The following is a 15,283-nucleotide window of genomic DNA, read 5'->3' on the forward strand; positions in this document are numbered from 1 at the left end:
CCTGTATGTGCCTGCTCTGTCACCATCACATTGGGCTACACCCCATCACAGTGCCCACTGCATTCTGCCTTGACGCAGGGCTCTATCTGCATGACCCTGCCTCGGTTCCTAGGCTGGGAGATCCTTGAGAGAAGCCCCTGGGTCCTATTTAGCTATGCCCCCAATCTTAGCATGGAGCCTGCTGCAAGGCAGGTACTCATGTGAGACATGTCAGGTGGAAATAAACTGATCCCTCAGCCTTACTTGTGTCCAGTCCTACCTACCTCCATTGAGAAAGGTGGGAACTGAGCAGCCCTTCCTTTGAAAGGGAGTGAGGAGAAGACCACTACAGCCATCTGCTTCACCATCTGTCTTCATACAGACTACCTAGAGGTGATGAGCTGGGCTGCTCACAGCCTGGGGCCAACAGGCTCCTGTTCTATCCCTTCTTGAATCCATGAGCTCTCCTCCATGGCTGGAGAACAAGCTAGCCCTAGCCCATCACCTGCCCATCTCAAAAGATAGAAATTGGTAAGGAGAGCCTGGCTGAACTGGGGCAAACCCATTCTACCTACAGTAACTGCAAAGGGCAGCAGGTTTACTGGAAGGAAAGTGCCTCACAACTATTTTCATGGCACCCCAGGACCAGAAGCTAAGACAATACCCGGCCTTAGTGCAAACCATCCCCAGAGGCCCAGGGAGGCTCAGTGTAATGCACAATGTCCCACAATGATGCAGGAAAACTCAGAAGCCACTCCAAGCAGCTAGGTCTCTACTGCTGGACTCTTCGATTCCACAAGCTCACATAGCCTCTGCTGGCTACTCCCAGGCAAAATAAGCAATACTACTGAAGAGCTTCTCCCTTCTTCCTCCGTAGTTTCCATGGTGATAAGGGCAGTGTTTGGGCTCATGACAGTGGGAATGAAGAGTGGAAGCTCCAGGTCTTCCTTCCTCATCCCAAAAGACCAGGACAAAAATGGCCTGCTCTTACCTGCTAAGATGAAGATGCCCACAAGAATCAGGAAGACCAGCAGGTAGAGCCCCAGGACAGCATGCTTCAGGGCCGACAGGGACCCCAGCTGGGTACAGCAGATGCTTGCCCGCCGTTTGTGACATGGACCTGGACAATAAGGGTAAGAGGAGGAAGGAAAGAAGACACTTAAAAACCCCATAAGCTCTTTTCTTTTTTGGTCTCATCTCTCCCTGATGCATGCAGATGTTCATGTTGAACTTCTCACATCCCTTTTGCATGTCTAGAATGCAGCCACCTGATGGGGAGCTTTCCAGGACCATCACATTCAGCCTCTAGCTCTCCTCCCGCTTTCTGTATTCATGACCAAGCCAGATCACATGTCCACAGCTCACATGCTCACACAAACCAACTCTTCTTGAGCTAGTCCAAGCAGCAGAAAGACCTTGATATGCGGCCTTTACAAAGTGTCATTGTCCCATGGGATCCAGGGAACATGAAGAGAAATTAAAACAGGAGTTGCAAACTCAAACTTCTACAGTGGCTGGGGAGATATGGGAATGAGAGAAATGGGCCCAGTGGGACTGTGGGGAGGCCAACGGCACGTGCCTGCTCTGGCAGAGGCTACTATGCAGGGATGAGGGGTGGGTGTGGCCAGATCCAGAATTTTCTACATCTATTTTTAAGTGTTGGCAACTAATTCATCAAACACAAAACACTGGGGAATGTAAACAAAACACATCTGTAAGCCAGCTCTGACCAGCTTGCAACATTGCATTTAAATTTGCTAGAAAACATGGTAACCTCATCCTGAGACACTCCTCAGCTTCTGCTCAAAATGGAAAAGGGAAATATCATTGCTGTAGCGGCCTTTTGGGCCATGTAATTCAACCCCTTTGTTGTACAGATAAAGAATGTCAAATGTCAGTTAGCGGCAAATCCGGCCCCAGGACCCAGGTTGATCTTTTAGCTGAACTTGTCCTTCAAGGCGGCCTTCTCAGACAGCCCGTGCAGAGGCTTACTGACCTCCACCTGCTCTGTTGACTGAAAGTGGAAAGAAGAGATCCTCTCCCCGATGTCAGCAGGGCACGTAGGAATCACTGGGTGGGAGGGGGGTGCATTTTTTTTTTAAATGTGTATCCCTTTAATGCTTGTTCCTTACCCCCTGTGGGTGAGACCCCTCTCCAGAAGGACTGTCCCCACTTCAAGAGTGTCACTAACTAAGGCCAGGCACGGTGGCTCACACCTGTAATCCCAGCACTGTGGGAGGCCAAGGTGGGTGGATCACTTGAGGTCAGGAGTTTGACACCAGCCTGGCCAATATGGTGAAACCCCGTCTCTACTAAAAATACAAAAATTAGCTGGGCGTGGTGTAGTGCGCTTTTTAGCGTGCTTGTAATCCCAGCTACTTGGGAGGCTGAAGCAGGACAATCACTTGAACCCGGGAAGCAGAGGTTGCAGTGAGCTGAGATCATGCCACTGCACTCCAGCCTGGGCATCGCAGTGAGACTGTCAAAGGAAAGGAAAGGAAAGGAAAAAGGAAAGGAAAGGAGAGGAGTGTCACTAACTGGAGTGGGCAGAAAAAGGTTGTCAAGAGAGGCTAAAAGAATTGATATTTAGAAAACATGTTGAAGAATGGTGCCATGTTTGCAATTCCTTCATAGGTTTCCATTTGCAAGGATACCTCAAAGGTTATATATCACCTCCCAGGTATCATTACTACCTCGTTGGCCTCAGGAGGTTTTATGACCACAAGGAAAATGGTGGTGACTACTGGTACCTTAGGATCCACACTGCCCTGGTCCCCCAGAGGTATTGTTATATAAGGAAAATTTTCCCACTCATTGACTTCGTTTTATTACAAATACTGCTGTTAAACCAGCTAAACAGAGCTGTTACATAATATTTCCATAAGACATTGGGTGCAGTGTCGAGCAACTTGTCAAATACAAATCCAGTGACCATTCTCACTCATCCTTGCATTAGCAAGTTTTGAAGAGTTGAGCTGATTTTCCACTAAGACAAAATAGAGCACATCTTTCTAACTCACCCTAAACCTTTTCTGGGATTTTCCATCCCTTACCATACACTAGGCTCTACAAAGTTTTTTGCTCCTAAATATGTAGACTTCTGGTAGCATTTCTTTTATTTTTTTTCCTTCTGGTGAGAGCCACTAGCTGTCTGGTTGCAACTTACCAGAGAAAACTCTGTTCCTCTCAAGAGTCAAAGTGGGAGGTATAGCATTGAATAATATTATACAAATACTTGTTTCGTTCTCATGGTGGTAGTTTCAGCTCTCCTGCTCTGAGCCCTGCTTTCTCCTCAGCCTTATGACAGAATAGGAGGAGGAAAATCACACAGCCATGAACACAGTTAACTTGAAGTTTGCCTTTGTCATCTGCATATGTGTTGCTAGTTCACTGTAGGAGTGGGTCAATGTGCAATGATGTTGTTGCTCTATTTTTTCCCATAAAAAAGAATAGTTCCCTTGCCCTCTACCTGAGGCTTCTATTTAATAGCAAGCACCTACTTGTGACAGGTGCCTTAGTCAACCAACACGCAGAACACCGACCTTCCTTTGAGAGAGTTTAGTTCTTTCAGCAAGACTTGGTTACTTTGTGCATTAAACCAAGTCTATTTTAAATAGAACATAATGAGGGTTTCAAATAGAGGTTTCCCACAAATGGTTAGACAAGCAGAACATGAGTGATCTGGCAAGGCCCTTAGAGAATCTGATTGCAAGGGAAAGAAGACAATTTAAGACAACGACAAGTCACAAAGCCTGCCCAAAACACATTTATGGACTTTTTTTTTCAAGTGGCAGAAGCATGTTAGCTGGGTAAACCCTTCAAATTATTTAAACTTAGCGGAAGATTACAAACACTCCAAAATGATCCTATCAGCAAAGCCAGGGCAAAACGTATGCCTACTTTTTTGTTAAAAACAATTTTTTAAAAATGCACTATCAAGCCATGACAAGACATGGAGGAATGTTAAATGCGTAATTAACTTGGTAAAATCAGCCAATCTAAAAAAGCTACATACCGTGTGATTCTAACTATGTGATATTCTGGGAAAAACAAAACTATGAAGGCTGTAAAAAGATCAGTGGTTGCCAGGGATTGGGAGGGCAGGAGGGATGAACAGGCGGAGCACGGGGGATTTTCAGGGAAGTGAAACTCTTCTGTATGATACTGTAATGGTAGATGCATGCCCTTAGACATTTGGCCAAACCCACAGAATGTTCAACACCAAGAGTGAACCCTAATGTAAACAATGGGCTCTGGGAGATAATATTATGTGTCAACATAGGTTCACTGATAGTAACAAATGCACCATTCTGGTGGGGACGTTGACAGCGGGGGAGGCTGTGCATGGGAAGGGTGGCAGGCAGGGTATATGGGAATGTTCTGTACTTTCCATTTGCCTTTGCTATAAATCTGACACTACTATTAAAAAACAAAGTCTAGTAAAAATAAACGTAGAGCTTTTGACTTAAGGATTGTAGGGGTAAAAACTTTAACAGGTATTTATGGAACATCCACTGTGGAAAAGCCCCACTCTGGTAGCCAGCCTTCAAAATAGCCCCCATGATCCCAGCACCTTCTGCAATCAACCCCCTTCCACGTTGTACCAGGATTGGTCTGTGTGACCAATAGAATATGGCAGAAGTAATGGTGTGTCACTTCTGAACTGAGACAAAAGACACGCAGCGTCCTTCTGGCTCACCCTTTCTCTCTTGGAACCTTTGTTTGAGGGGAAGCCAGCTGCCATGTCATGAGCGCCCACAGAGAGGCTTATGTGGTGAGGAACTGAGGGCTTTGGCTGACAGCCATGTAGGTGAGTGAGCCTCTAAGGAGATCCTCCTGCCAGGTCAAGCCTTCGGATGATGGCAGCCTGGCCAATATCTTTACTGCAACCGAGGTAGGAGACAAGATTCGACTCCAGAGGCAGAGCTCAGACACCAGACCAACCTGAGGACTAGCTAAAAAAAGGGACGAGGCAGGAGCAGCTTTTCATAAGACACACCCACCCACCAAAGTGCCATGTTGTTTACCATTGCCATGGCAACACCCAGACATTACCACCCCTTTCTATGGCAATAACCTGATAACACAGAAGTTCCCACCCTTTTTCTAGAAGTTTCTGCATAAACTGCCCAAAATTTGCATATAATTAAAAATGGGCATAAACAGGACTGCAGAACTGCCTCTGAGCTGCTGTTCTGGCCACACTGCCTATGGGGTAGCCCTGCTCTGCAGGGAGCAGCACATCTGCTACTGCCGTGCACTGCCACTTCAATAAAAGTTACTAACATCACCGGCTCACCCTGGAATTCTTTCCTGGGCAAAGCCAAGAACCCTCCAATTTTGGGGCTTGCTCCTCCTGCATCACAACCTCTTGAGAAAGCCTGAGCCAGGGCTACTCTGCTAAATTGTCCCTGGATTCCTCCCAGATTATACAGACATATGTGTGTGCAAAATTTATCTGAAAAAATTAACAAAATTTTGGCTTTTTTAAAAAAAACACCCATGACTTCCTCAGAGACTGCATGAGGAATACATTTGTTTTATGCTGCTCAGTATTGGGGTAATTTGTTATGCAGCAATAGATAACTAACACACTTATGATAGACGCTGGGAAATACAAAGATGACACACTGTGGGAGGGAGAGACTGTCAGCGTCATTCACTTCCAACTGCCCAGCTCCCAGGCCAGTGCCTGGCACATAGCAGATGCTCAAAATATTTGTTGAGAGATTAAGATGCGGCCACTGCCTTTCAGACGCAGCCATGGGAGGGGAAGACGATGCATAAAAGGGTAACTGCAATACAGGGAAGAATGAGGTCGGTGCGGAAGGGAGCGGTGACACAAGCAAAGTGCTGCCTGCACAGGTGGCGATGCATTCAGTGCCAGAGGTAGTCACAGAGTCTGCATGGAGGAGGCCGCGATTCACCAGGGTGTGAAGGACAGCCCTTCGTAGATGGGCTGAACTCTGTTCTCTTTCTCTTCACTTCATAGTCCAATGTACAGGACTTAAAATTTTGAAAACAGTGACTTTAAAGAGCAAACAGTCTTCCTCTCTGTGTGAACCATCTGCAAGAAGTACCAGACAAAGCTGTTCATGATTAACAGGTTGTCTGCAGACACAGGCACACACAAGACCAGAGCGCTGGAGAAAATGGTCAACCACCACCACGACAACAACCAGAATAAGAAAAACTCTCCCAAGCTCAAACAGAATCACGGGAAAGATTTTTCCATTTTGCAGTGGCCTCCAGAAGTGAGGGTAGCATCTGGAGGTCAGGAAGCCAAGAGGTCTGGAAAGGGCAAGGCCAGTGGCTCTGAGCAAGTAAATAGAAACGAACAGTGACTTGCCAGAAGAGCCCAGAATGCCAGGCTGGGAGACGTTGTTCATCTCAGTGTGGAGCACATGGCTACTTGATGATTGCTGGGAGCAGCAGGTAGATGGTTTCTCCTCTGTAGGCACCCTCCCCTGCATACAGCCTGCACAATCTTGCCATAGCTGAGTGTCCCTGGGCTATTACTTTCTTAACATCACTCCACTTAAATACATTTAAACTCAAATTTCTTTGGAAGAAAACTTCATCACCCTAAGTGGAAAATTAGTATCTTCCTATTATACATTAAAATAGATACCTGGCGGGGCCTGGTGGCTCACGCCTGTAATCCCAGCACTTTGGGAGGCCGAGGCAGGTGGATGACCTGAGGTCAGGAGTTCAAGACCAGCCTGGCCAACATGGTGAAACCCCGTCTCTACTAAAAATACAAAAATTAGCTGGGCATGGTGGCAGGCGCCTGTAACCCCAGCTACCCAGGAGGCCGAAGCAGGAGAATCATTGGAACCTGGGAGGCAGAGGCTGCAGTGAACCAAAATCCTGCCACTGCACTCTCCAGTCTGGGCAACAGAGTGAGACTCTGTCTAAAAAAAAAAAAAACCCAAAAAAGTAGATACCTTAACAGCTTTATACGTGTGTATCAAAGGCATCTTGAACACCACTACGCTATATGTAGCCACATCCTAGGAAACACTGACTTTAATGAAAGTAACTAAGTCACAATTCAGTGACATATTGCAAGAAGAAAGTTGGTACACACCCAGGAAATTTCATTTATAGAGAAGCAAAACCAAATTTTAGATGTTCAAGTTTTAAAATGGTCCAGGCCAGGCAGTGGCTCATGACTTAATCCCAGCACTTCAGGATGCTGAGATGGGAGGATTGCTTGAGCTCAGGAATTTAAAACCAGCCTGGACAACATAATCTGACCCTATCTCTACAAAAAATTTTTTTAATTAGCCAGGGATGGTGGTATGTGCCTGTATCCTAGCTACTAAAGAGACTGAGGCGGGAGGATCACTTGAGCCTAGGAGTTCAAGGCTGTAGTGAGCTGTGTCACCACTGCACTCTAGCCTGGGTGGCAGAGCAAGACCCTGACTCCAAAAAGAGAAAAAGTTCTAGAAGGTAGTATGTTAAGAATTAAGTACCACTGAAAGAACCATGTCAGAACCTTGCACACATCTTTCACACCATCCTCATTATCAACCATTATCTCTTTACCTCTCTGGCGACCCCACTAGTCTCTAAGGTTCTCTGAGGCAAGGTGTATCTCCCTGTCAGCCAGCGAAAAACAAAGCAAACACATGTGAACAGTTATTTTTGTGGCAAAGACTGTCTCTTACATTCGCCGTACGCAAATAATTGACAAACTCTAATTGGCTGGAAAAACACATTTTTGGAGCAAACTTTTGGTCTGAAAAAATAAAAGCTGGGGCCGGGTATGGTGGCTCATGCTTGTAATCCCAGCACTTTGGGAGGCCAAGGTGGGCAGATCACTTGAGGTCAGGAGTTCAAGACCAGCCTGGCCAACATGACAAAACCCCATCTCTACTAAAAATACAAAAATTAGCCAGGCTTGGTGGTGCAGGCCTATAATCCCAGCTACTCAGGAGGCTGAGGCAGGACAATTGCTTGAACCTGGGAGGCGGAGGTTGCAGTGAGCCGAGATCACGCCACTACACTCCAGCCTGGGTGACAGAGTGAGACTCTGTCTCAAATAAATAAATTAATTAATTAATAGCTGGGCTTTCTTTGCATATCCAGGGCCTCTGATTGCTTCTTTGTGCCCATGCAGGTAAACTGTAGAAGTTAATCACTGGAACAGAATAGATACTTTACCCCTGGTTGAAAGTCAAAATCACACGTGGAGCTTCTTAGTCATACCAAGGCCTGAGCCTGCCCTTGGATGCTCACTCTGATTCAGTGGTGAAATCACAGTTCCACGGCACGGAGGCCACAGCTCTGCAGCAAGGCATTTGTCATATAAAAAGGGAAGGTGAAGACACATTCTTGGAAAGCAAATGAAAAGTTTTACTATTATTAAGAGCTTGACTTATGGGGTAAAAAAAATTCCTTGATTTCTTTTCAATAGGACACGTTGAAAATGGGGTTGTATCAAAAGATTGTATTATTCCTAGAGGTAAACATTGTGAAGACTTCCTCCTAAAACTGGGAGCAAGAATACCCCAAAGTGTTTTTGCTAAGATACTGTATCCTGGGGGTAGGGAGATGTTTGGCAGCGGACATTAAAGAATAGGAAAGTTTATACAAAAACACAACCCTGGCACCCTGAGCTGAGGTTGAGTAGGGAGAGGGTCCCCCAATGTCAGGCTACATTGTGGAGAGAACCTTGAAACTCTACAGCCCTCTTTCCCTGTGTTAAGCAGGTAGCATCTCTCACAGCGCTTCGGGGGAAAAGCATGGGTTTGGGGCTCTGTGGAGGTCAACGCAAAGCCTGCCTCTGTCATGCATTAACTGTGAGACCATGAGCGAGTATTCCAGCAGTCGCCTTCATCAAAATGTCCTTTCCTTGAAAAACTAATATTTCAGTTTCTTAGTCATAATTTTAGAGCATTTTGGAGTTATCCAAATTTACTTGCCCCCTCCCATTTTAAAAGAAACTCACAAATTGGATGTGATAAAAAATGAGTGTTTATTTCCAAAGAAACTGGCTCTAAACATAGAAAAAAAAAAACAGAAGGCAATGATTCCATTGTTACCTACTTGAGTTTTAACAGCAGCAAACAGTTACTTTCTTCTTGTTGTCTTTGGTCCCCCAGCTCATAAACAGCAGGTAGAGATAGGGTTTTATTGCTGGGAGGAACCTCAGAGCTCAGCTCATCCAAGGAGCTTCGTGAAACCCACCCAAGTCTGACTTCACGATGGTTACTCATCACTCACATTGTTCACTGTAACAGGCAGCCACAAACAACCTCTGTCTTTGAAGCTGCCACCACTCTCTGGCTTTCATGGGGACTCCATAAGGGAGGGAAGGAAAATGTGAAGCAGGGGCACTGCCACCGAGAGCCACCCACCTGAGTCCTGTCTGGTGTCACAGAGGACCCAGGGAAACAAGTCTCCCTGGAGCCTGGAAGGGTCCTCAATAACCGTGATGTTGTGAAGTCTATATCATCCTGGTCATCATCCTGAATCCTGGCAAAAAAAATTCTTCTAAAGCTTTTGGGATTTCCAGAGTGATCACTCAAGAGTGATTTTTGTATATTCATGAGATGACTGGGTCTGGGGACCCCTAGATCGCCTCAGGATGGAGGCTGGCCACTGGAATGACCAAGGCAGGATTAGAGAGTTGGGACTTTCAGCCTTACTCCCAACCTCCAGGAAAAGAGAGAGGCTGAAGGTTGAGTTGATTATCAATAGCCAGTGATTTAATCAATCATGCCTACATAATGAAGCTTCCATAAAAACCCAAAAGGACTGGGTTTGGAGAGCTGGACGTGCAGAGGTTCCTGGAGGGCAGAACAGCTGGGGAAGGCATGGAAGGTCTGCACCCCTCCTCCCAGACCCACCCTGTGCACCTCTTCCCTCTGTTGTTCATCTACACATCCTTTGTAATATCCTTTTCAATAAACCTGTAAATATGAGTAAAGTGTTTCCCTGAGTTCTAGGAGCCACTCTAGCAAATTAATCAAACCCAACGTGGGGGTCCTGGGAACCCTGATTTATAGCCAAAGGAAGTGGGTGCAGGGTGGGAGCAGTCTTGTGGGACTGGGCCCTCAACCTGTGGGATCTAAGGCTACCACCAGGTGCATCGCATCAGGATTGAATTGAACCAGAAGACACCCAGCTGGCATCCATTAGCGAACCCACTGCAGAATTGGCTGTTGATGGAGAGAAATCCTCATCAATTTTGGTAACCTGAAGTGAAGCATTCTGCGTTGAGAGAACAGAAAAAAACATTTTGTTTTTTTTCCTCTCTCCAGAACAACCAACTGGGGTAGAGTGAACACCAGTGACCTCTGCCCTGCTGCATCCCAGGCCTGAGTCCTCCGGGCAGACGGCTCAGCGAGGGCACCCCGGGGTAGGAGCCTGGTCTTCCGCAGGGCCAGATGCACCCAAGCCTTTCACACCCACTTCTAAGTACAGGAGAGCAGGGGAAGGACAGACAGCCAGGGCTAATTCCATGCAGATTTCACGATGGTCTGGGACAGTTTCTCTTAGTACTTTCAGAGATCTCTCCATCTTGCCACTTTCACACAATGTTATTTTTCCTCCACTCCATCTATGTCCCAAGTTACTCTGCATAAAAATTCTTGAGAACAATCAAGGGTGTGTGTGCTTGTTTTCAGGAAGGGATGCCGGTGTGCCTCTTCTGCAGCCAGGGCTGAGGGGTGGAGAGAGGAAGCTGGGGAAGGGGAGGGCAGGGTGGCCAAGGTGAGCGGGTACACCACTGCAGCCACGCGAGAGAGAGCCTGAGAGCTCCCCAGGAAGAACAAGGGGTTCCTGGGGCTGGTGGAAGATGCCACTATTCACACCGCAAATGCACAGTACATGGATTAGAAGCTATGCGGCATCAATGCAATGAGACTCAAGCAGCAGGCTCAGGGTTCTGCCTAATTTCAGGCCAAAAGACCCTCCCCCTGCAGAGTGGCCCCAGCTCCTTGTTCAGAAGATTCCCAGTTCCCCTCCTGGCCCTTTGTCAATGACAATAAGTCACTTAAAGATGTCTGCAAGTTGGAAGCCAGGTCTCAGCTAGTTCCATTTTTAAATCACTCCTCTTTCTGGGATGCTAATGCAACCTTCCACCCACCTCCTGGGTCCACTTTGGTTTGATGAACTGGTTTCTTCTCTGGGCAGAAACAAATGAGTTGAATACACCTGTCTCATTCTCCCAGTTCCTACCACCATGCATTGGGAAGGGTGTCTGGCTTGGGAAACAGAAATGCTGAGAGCCTCCCCTGCCACTTGGAGGGGACTGAGTCATCCATGTCCCTGAAGCCTCCAGCTCTGCTACCTATGCACAAAAAACACAGCAGGCCATGCCAGAGGAGGGAGCTCAGCAGATCCGGGCAAAGAGGATGGGGATGAGGCGCCCTAGGACTTTGGGTGCTCCTCAAAAAACTCCTCCCCACAAAACCTCACAGCCTCACCAGCAGTTTCTGCCCTGAGGCCACCCAGCAGGCTTGCTTGAGCCCTCAGTCCTGGCTTAGCAAGGCCCCCGCCTTAGTCCAGGCTGCCACAGCAAAGTACCACAGCCAGGATGGCTCATAAACACAAATGTACTGCTCACAGTTCTGGAGGCTGGAAGTCCAAGACCAAGGCACCGGCAGATCAGGTGTCTACACAGCCACCCCCACTCCTCACAGTATCCTCCCATGGCGGCAAGCGAGTGAGGGAGCCACTGGGGTCCCTTTTATAAGGGCACTTATCCCACCCACGTGGGCTCCACCCCCATGACCTAATCACCTCCCAGAGACCCCACCTCCTAATCCCATCACTTTGGGGTTAGGATTTCAACATAGGAATTTGGAGGGGACACAAACATTCAGTCCATTGCACCCACAGAAAACCCAGGACTCCCAAGGCCCCCCATCACCCACTGTTAATCCCAAACAGCTGTGTTTATCCTCCTTTCATGCCATCTCCCTCCCTGACCCCTGAAACCTTCCTGCATTGGCCACTGGACTCCCAGCAGATCAGCCGTGAAACCTCTCATTCCCTCAGCCTCTGCTGTAGGCGTTTCTTCTACTTTCTTGTTCTAAATGAGACCTGCTTCCTGCCTGCCTAACCTTTCCCATGAGGACTTTTCTTTTCCCATTCTCCTCATACACCAGTCATATGCCAGGGTGGTAGACGGTTCTCTTTGCTTCTTTCTAGAACTTTCCTTCTCCTTCCTCCCTAAAAACCCCCAGCACTTGGGTTCACTGTCATAAGACTTGACACTGCACCTCACGGTTAAGAGCCACCTGCTTCTCCCCTCCCAGGGTCCCTATCACTGCCCTGGCTCTCCTGATCCCCAGGTATCACTCCTTCTGGCCTCCTTACCTAATTTCAGCCTTGCTGGCCTGGGCCATTTGCTTGGAGCACAGGAAACATGGCTGGCCCAAGCAGGGATGGGCTCCCACTGTAAAAAACGCACTGGATTTTGAAGACTCAGCATGAGAGAAAAAATACATAAATACCTCAATAAACTTTATAGCAATTACACATCAAAATGATAATATATTGGATATACTGGATTCACTAAAGTGCACTAGTGTATTTCAGTTAGTTTCTTGTGTCTTTTTTTTTTTTTTTTTGAGACGGAGTCTTGCTCTGTCTCCCAGACTGGAGTGCAGTGGCGCAATCTTGGTTCACTGCAACCTCTGCCTCCCAGGTTCAAGCAATTATCCTGCCTCAGCCTCCTGAGTAGCTGGGATTACAGGTGCCCACCACCGCACTGGCTAAATTTTTTTTTTTTTTTTTTTTTTTTTTTTAGGAGAGAAAAGGTTTCACCATGTTGGCCAGGTTGGTTTCAAACTCCTGACCTCAGGTGATCTGCCCACCTCGGCCTCCCAAAGTACTGGGATTACAGGTGTGAGCCACCACGCCTGGCCAGATTCTTGTGTCTTTTCACCTTCTAAGGTGGCTGCTAAGAACTTTAAAATTGCATGTGTGGCTCAACTTTCATTTCTAGTGGATTCTGCTGCTCTAGAAAGGCTCTTCACCAGTCACTGAAATCTAAATCCCACGTTCAAATGTCCCACTTTATAAGTGCCATGGCTCATCTTATTTATTTATTTATTTATTTATTTATTTATTTATTTTGAGACAGGCTGTCACTCTGTCACCCAGGCTGAAGTGCAGTGGTGTGATCACAGCTCACTGCAGCCTTGACCGCCTGGGCCCAAGAGATCCTCTGGCCTCAGCCTCCCGAGTAGCTAGGGCTACAGGTGTGCACCACCACATCTGGCTAATTTTTAAAATTTTTTGTAGGTTAGGGGTCTCTCCGTGTTGCCCAGGCTGGTCTTGAACTCCTGGCCTCAAGCAATCCTCCCATCTCGGCCTCCCAAAGCCCTGGGACTACAGACTTGAGCCACGGTGCCCGCCCTCATCTTCTTAATGCAGTCCCTCAGGTCTCTGACTCTGGGGTGCCCCAGCCTCCCACAGACCAGGCATCCCACTGCCTTTCCACCCTCTCACACCCTCCTATCCTTGCTTGCCCTCTTATCCTACTCCACTCCAGGATCCACGTTATCAGGTAACACACTCCCACTCCTCGCTCTTGTCTTGCTTCCTCACACTTGCACAGGGAAACTCTAACCCCGGTCAGGTCTAACTCCACCCACACAGTCGAGCACAGGTGGAAAAAAAACCACGCCCCTATGCCAATGGGGCTGATTTAAACTCGGAGCCTAAAGACCCAGGGGCGCTGGCTATCCCTGGGCTCCCGCCTTTCCTTCATCCCATCATCTCTCTCTCCCTCTCCCAGATGTGACTTCCCACTCACTCCTCCTCTTCACTCTAGGTTTCCTATTTGACAGAGAAAACGGAAGAACTGCTCAGAGCGCCATGGGAAGGCCCAGGAGCAGAAGCAGACACACTGAAGGGACGCCAGGGTACTCACCCTAGGACCTCACATTTTTGGGGTGTGCTGTATGTAACCATTTGGAAGGACTCAATGTGGAATAACTCACGTAGCCCTTGCAAAAGCATATGAGCCGGGGTCTACGGGCTTCTCATTTCTTAGAGGAGGGGAAGATGAGGATAAGAGCTTGTTCAAGTTTTCCCAGCCAGCACTCAGCAGAGATGGGGTCTGAGCCCAACCTGTCCAATTGCAGAGCCTGTCTTTTTTTTTTTTTTTTTTTTTTTTTTTGAGACGGATTGCACTCTGTCGCCCAGGCTGGAGTGCAATGGCGTGATCTTGGCTCACTGCAACCTCTGCCTCCCGGGTTCAAGCAATTCTCCTGCCTCAGCCTCCCAAGTAGCTGGGATTACAGGCGCACACCACCATGCCACGCAGGGCTAATTTTTTTTGTATTTTAGTAGAGACGGGGTTCCACCATGTTGCCCAGGCTGGTCTCAAACTCCTGAGTTCAGGCAATCCACCTGCCTCAGCCTCCCAAAGTGCCAGAATTACAGGTGTGAGCCACCATGCCTGGCCCCAGAGCCTGTCTTTTTAAGCACCACACAAAGCCATCCCCACAACAGAGAAGGTGAGACTTCAGACTTTAGACTCAGGTATCAGAGCCGAGTGAGGCTGTGTGCGGGTCTGCACCAATGACACATCCACACTCTGAATTTCCTTCCCACTGAGTCACATTTAGGTAACCTTACACTTGAGCCAGCCTTGTGCTGGTCTGCAGTGGGAGGGAGGAGGGAGGGGAGGACAGACCAGCTAGAGCGATGGTAAATTACACAAGTCATGGAGCCCTGTCTCAGGCCTCTTTTTGCCCCTTGCTGCACACAGCACCTGCAGGATCCCTAAATATATTTTGCTGAAAGATGAAGATGAAGAAATGAATGAGTGAGCAAGCAAGGAAGCAGAGGCCAGGAGCTATGACAGCAAGGTCCGTGGGCCGGAGGACTGGGGGATGCCATGAGGAATAACTGCCCTGGCCACTCATCACCCCCTCTACTCCAGGGATTACCAGAAGCCCACTTGCCCACCCAGGGCTCTGTCCTCACTGCAGGCCTCCTTCAAGCCCATCCACTCCAGACTGTACCACGCTAGTGGGACAGGCCGGTGGCATCCCCTTCAGACCCTCCTCACTGCCCCCATCCCTAGAGTAATGCCACGTAGGAGATGGCATGGCCCAGGGCAGGGGCTTTGGCTGAAGACAGAGAGGGGAGGCTCCAGTCTATGCCCATCTGCATGGGAAGGAGCCCCTGGTGCCTCTGTGCCCCCTCCCTCCTCTTCCCAACGCCTCCTGGAAACAGCAGCCTCCACCCTGAGACAAGGAAACACATCCCTTGGCTCTTCTGGTAGCAAACTTCAGGGGGCCCCTGGGAGCAAAGTGCCTCCCCAATCAGGATG

At 48.2% G+C, this 15,283-nt stretch overlaps 1 protein-coding gene across 1 annotated transcript in view; it reads right to left on the bottom strand.

Annotated features, from left to right (window-relative positions):
• Positions 1-15,283, bottom strand: part of SCARA5 (scavenger receptor class A member 5) — a 124,038-nt gene that overhangs the window by 97,005 nt on the left and 11,750 nt on the right. The window contains exon 3 of the mRNA XM_002818942.6: positions 971-1,099. Coding sequence (XP_002818988.2) covers positions 971-1,099 — 129 coding nt within the window. The remainder of the gene's footprint in view (positions 1-970; positions 1,100-15,283) is intronic.

This window comes from Pongo abelii, chromosome 7, assembly GCF_028885655.2.
Source record: "Pongo abelii isolate AG06213 chromosome 7, NHGRI_mPonAbe1-v2.0_pri, whole genome shotgun sequence".
Taxonomy (NCBI): domain Eukaryota; kingdom Metazoa; phylum Chordata; class Mammalia; order Primates; family Hominidae; genus Pongo; species Pongo abelii.